General features: G+C 42.9%; 1 protein-coding gene across 1 annotated transcript in view; it reads right to left on the reverse strand.

Moving 5' to 3' along the window:
* Positions 1-5,497, reverse strand: part of SNX4 (sorting nexin 4) — a 60,517-nt gene that overhangs the window by 2,391 nt on the left and 52,629 nt on the right. Inside the window, exons 10-11 of the mRNA XM_045287521.1 lie at positions 4,363-4,508; positions 3,165-3,279 (exon numbers count right to left, since the gene is read on the reverse strand). Coding sequence (XP_045143456.1) covers positions 3,165-3,279; positions 4,363-4,508 — 261 coding nt within the window. The remainder of the gene's footprint in view (positions 1-3,164; positions 3,280-4,362; positions 4,509-5,497) is intronic.

The following is a 5,497-nucleotide window of genomic DNA, read 5'->3' on the forward strand; positions in this document are numbered from 1 at the left end:
TTGAGGGAGTACTTGAGTGGAGGCCCAATGTCCTTCTGCTACCTTAATACTAAACCTATACATATATGCACATAGATCTATTTCCCCATCCTCATATATATATTTGCATATGTCTATGTCTTTATGTAGACTTCTATAAATGCCCTTTGCCTCCCAGCTCTTTCCTCTATTTCCCTTGACTTTCCTCCGGCCCACTATCATGCTCAGTCCCCACCATGGTTCCAGTAATTCCTCTTTGTAACAAAATTTTTAGTGAAAAACAATTATGCAGTAAACTATAACATACTTCTCTCAGTGGCTCTTTGGCCAAAAGCTACAGATGGCCCAACGTGCCTGACAAAACCTGCGTGTCATGATTCAACAGTCAAACCGAAGTAGTACAAAAACGGTTTTTTTGGTCTTGCTTTCGGTAAACAAGATACACATTCTCTGAGGACTGTGCATCTGTAGAAGAAGAATTTCAACACTCAAGCACAAAAGTGGGTCAATGTTTACTGAGCCCACAGACGACAGTAAGAACCCATTTGAGAACCCTTAAGAGTTTTCCACTTCCTGTCAGAATATAAAGAGAAAACCAACATCCCTCAAAATGTCTAAGCGCGGCCGGAAGCAGTTCCTAATGGAGGGTAGTCCGCGGTCAGAATCAGACAGAACTCATGCCATCATGGCGCGATGCCCGTGAAGAAACGCATACTACACAGTCGTGCATCCAATGCAATCCCGTTTGTGTGGGAAGAAAACGTGTTGTCCATGTCTCAATGTGTATCCTCCAAAAATCCTGGGAGGACACACGTAAAGTTGTAACAGTGACGGACTGTCAAAATGGGATTGGGGGGGGGGGGGGGCCTTTTCCTTAATATATACTTCTGAATTATCTGAAATGTTTGCAGTAACCTATGTGTTACTTTAACAGCAAGAATGGTTGTTTTTTAGTCCATAGAGATACAGTAGTGTAAAAATAAATTTCTCAAAGCATCAGGAGAAACTAAGCTGCTGGATTCAACAAATTAGACAATTCACTTTCCAAAAGGTTGATATTCATCCCCCCGAAAAACCCCAAATAATGATGCCATTTGCTTTTTAGAGGCTTCCATCAATACTTAGATGACATATTTTTGCTTTATTGCTGTAACTTACTCGCGTATATTCAACTAACACCTTGAATAGCTGGTGTTAAAACAAAGCATGAGCTATTCTGAAAGTTAATACACCAAGCAACAGACAAAGCATTTATCTTGGAAAAACTAATCTGGGCTCCTGACACTTGATTTCAGGTCTCTACAGCACAGAGCACTGCACATTTGAAAACAGAACCATCAGTACAGTCAGGGGCACCTACAGGACTCCAAGACTGTGTTTCGAATGCCTTCACTCACTCCACCCTCAACGACAGGCTTTGGGGAGTCAGTAGGAAAGTCCCACGTTTTACTTTGCAAAAGGAGGTAGCGGGAGACCAAAAAGAGCTCACTAATGAGTCTCTGATGGGCACCCCACCATTCCACAGCCCTTTGTCATCTGTTCTCTCCGACCACCAGCAGTGAAACAAAGTGGGTCTGACTGCCAGGCACCCCAGCAGCATGCAAGAAGTGGGGAGTTCACAGGAGACAGCCACAGACACACAAACCCCGAGCCTTTTGAATTTCCAGACTTACCAGGCAGGACTTTAACCTCTCTTTTCAGTAAGGGTGCTGCTGTTCTAGAGGGCCCCTAGGAGTTATCAGGGACTCCGTGGCAGCAAGTGTGGTTTGGGTCTAAATGGCCCGATAGAAACCTCAAAGTGGGGGAGCAGCCTTTGGCTATCAAAGCAGCTTTGTTCTCTACTGTTAAGAGTGGAGCTGCAAGTGAAGAGGTTTGCGAAAGTGATGGCCGCGCCAGAACGGAAAGTGTTGGCAAGAGTTAGGTATAAAAGGTGTGTATGTGTTTACATGAAAGTGTTTTTTCACCTACGTAGCCTTTAAGTAGAGGAATTCTTACTATAAGATTTATGAGGGAATGTGTGTTCGGTTGCTTGAAAAATTGTAAGTGCTAAGCAAATGTACAGCCCTGGGGTCACCCGGAAGTCACACTGGCAGAGAGAGCCTGGGCTATGAAAAAGAGGCCAAGACAGACATAGCTTATGTTTTCTTACCTAAAATCTCATTTTAAAAAGATTTCCACCACAGTCAAAGCACTTATTTTGGGAAACATAACCTTCAAGTTCCACATCTCTTATTTTGAGTATTAACTATGTGAAAGATTTACCATAGCAACGAACCATATCCTAACACACTTCCCAAAATAGTGATTGTGTGATCCCTTCAGGACCAGTGGTGAGAGTGGTGATACCGGGAGGGTGGGGTGGAAAGGGGGAACCGATTACAAGGAGCTACATATAACCTCCTCCCTGGGGGACGGACAACAGAAAAGTGGGTGAAAGGAGATGTTGGACAGTGTAAGACATGACAAAATAATAGTAATTTATAAATTATCAAGGGTTTGTGAAGGAGCCGGGAGGGAGGGGGGAAATGAGCTGATACCCAGGGCTCAGATAGAAAGCAAATGTTTTGAGAATGATGAGGGCAACAAATGTGCAAATGTGCTTGACACCATGGATGTATGCATGGATTGTGATAAGAGTTGTACGAGCCCCAGTAAAATGATTACATTCTTAAAAAGAAAGAAAAATCCAATGGGAAACACCGTGATTGTGCTCCTTCCCAAGCATGCCCCTGACTACAGAAACACTAGGGAGCTGGTGGGGGTAGTAGGACATGAGCGGGGGCTGCTACCTGTCAGGTCAGCAATTCAAAACCATCAGCAGCTCCCCGGGAGAAAGATGCAATGTTCTACTCCTGTAGTTATTGTCTCCAAAACCCACAAGGGCAGTTCTATAGTTCGCTCTGAGTTGGAATCAACTTGATGACGTGAGTGAATATTAGTAATGCTGTGTTACTGTCCTGTCCAAGGTAATATTGTTGTTATGTATTTTCAAAAACAGATTATCAATGGAGCACACACACTTGGAAATTGAGATGAGTAGAGACTCCGTAACTACATTTTAGTTGTAACACGTCTCTTAAAATTAAGTAGAGAAATCGGGTTACGTTCAAGAAGGGGAGGAGGACGGGCTTTAAAGAGGAGGATGACGGGACCCTTTGTCCACATACGAGAGCGCTTTCACTGACCTTTTTGCACATGCTGATCTGCATGACCGCATAGCTGATGAGGGCCTCCTTCAAATCATGGTTCTTTTGTTCTTTGAAGCGCTCAATATCAGCCCAAGCATTCTTCACAAATTCTCTGAAATAAGAGAGACAGTCATTATCCTTATTTAAATAAGACCCTATAGGACAGGATAGAACGGGTCCCAGGAGTTTCCAAAACTGTACATGCTTAAACCCAATGATTAACCTAATACCAAAGAAACAAAAACCTCCTGCTTACATAAGACAGTTCTTTTTTCCCTCTTCCTCAGAATGATAGCGTGGAAAAGAGACCGTCTTCTACAGGTTGGTAATTTTGATTCTTGCTGCAAGGATGCTACATTTGAATCATTCCTCTAAGGTAGATGTCGACTGCTCCTTGAAGCAGCTCACAAACCCTACAGATGCCACCGAAGTGCCTTCCTGGGATCAGAGGAAACATCTAGCCTTCCGACAATATGGATGATGCATCACATTTACCATGGACCTATTTTAAATAGCAACTAGAGTTTTAAAAATTCTGAGAAGTATTTATATTTTCACCTCCATAAAATTTTACTGACTGATTACGTGCCAGTATTTCTGAAAATGAACAAAACCGGCTCAAATACTAACAACACACCCTTGGTCTGTTCACCACCTGACAGTGGAAACAACACAATAGTGAACCAAGCCAGTGACATCAGATCTTTGAGACTTAAGTTTCTAGAACCATTCGCTGAATGAAGCCAGCCCTACGAAAGGGGTTGGCCTAAAAAAAGATGCAAAAGACATGGTCCCGCCTTTGAAGAGCTCCTAGTTCAGCGAGGGAGACAAAGCACAATTAACTACCGAACTCCTCGTGAACTGAGCACCAGGGAAGCCTGACAAGCTCAGAGGGTTCAAGGATGACCAGGCTTGTTTAATGAGCTAGGAAACAGGGCAGATGGAATGTGCAAAGGACAGAAATCATGTAAACTATAGAAAAATGTTATCACGAAGTAGAAACTCTTCCTGTACTAAAACAACTCTTTCATGATTCAGGGACCTCAAAGTTTCTTAAAAATTCCATCATTGAATTTTAGAAGGCAGGTTAGATCCAGGGATGCCAATAAAGCTGGAGATTATTAAAAAACAAAACAAAAAACAGCCACCATGCGGTCTGCAGGTTCAACTCTGTTAAACTGCTCACTATTTTTACCTGCCTTCCAGATTTTTCGACTTCAGTTGTTGTTCTCCTTCGCTTATCTGTTCTTCTAGCACCTTGATTCTGGCTTCTCTCTGCTCTGGAGTTTCTTGACCAAAGAGCTTGGTAGTCATTCCCTTCAAAGAGAATGTTCTCACAGTCTAAAATGGAAACAGAAAACACTTGAATTCTCCTCCTGCGTCCAGGCAGAAGCACCAGAAGCCTTACAAGCAAGGGATTCCTAATGTAATTGCTGAAAATGAAGTGAGGTGGCGGAGTTCAAAGGGGAGACAACTCTACATGAACTTCTTACTCTTTTACAATGGAGGCCCTATTTGTTTAATCATATATATCAATACAACAAGCAACTATGGAATTAACCACAACTCGGAAGCATATTTACAACGTGAATAAAACATGCACCTATTACCATTCCTTCAACATTTCCCCACCCTCTGGAGTTCTTGGGGAAAATGCCCTTTTCCCCCTTCACATGTAGGAGTAGAGAACCAGGCTCCTGAAATATGCCTGGGAATGTTAAGTTTTAAAATTAGTTAGGAACCAATCTAGACATGTTTCATGGTCACAGGTCTGTGCGGAGATATAGCTAAGCGTTTCCAGAGGCAGAGCCAGTGGGTAACCTACGCAAGAAGTCCTTTTCTAAATGAAAGCACTGAAAATTTGTGGCCAAATATATACTTTCCATTTCATCTATTGTTACTGTAGGACTCAATGATGACATTAATTACTCATCAAGCTCCCATGATAACTTAGTACCTACTCCTGAAGTATAATAGCAACTCCCTGTTGCACCTCCACAGCACTGTCTGTCCACCAAACCGGGTCCGTTCCATTCTGCGGATTCTGTCCCATTCATCAGGCACTGTCCCCTCCCACCTCCTGGGTTTCTTTGTTCTTGGGTAACTAACTGCTAACTGCTTGGTCTCATACAGTTGATTGTTTAAGGGAGCACATCACCCAAGGGTGATATTGTTTATAAAGCCGATTTCTTATTTGGCTGAAAGGTGACCTCCAGAAGAACCTTAGGCCCCAGCTGAAAGGGTATCTTAGGGTAATAGTTTCTGGGGGTTCCATTATTCTCCCTATCAGTCCAGTAGGTCTGGCCTTTTTGAGGGATTTGGGTTTTTTT

This window comes from Echinops telfairi, unplaced genomic scaffold (genome assembly GCF_000313985.2).
Source record: "Echinops telfairi isolate 266 unplaced genomic scaffold, ASM31398v2 ScPeMD7_17;HRSCAF=63, whole genome shotgun sequence".
NCBI classification, from domain to species: domain Eukaryota; kingdom Metazoa; phylum Chordata; class Mammalia; order Afrosoricida; family Tenrecidae; genus Echinops; species Echinops telfairi.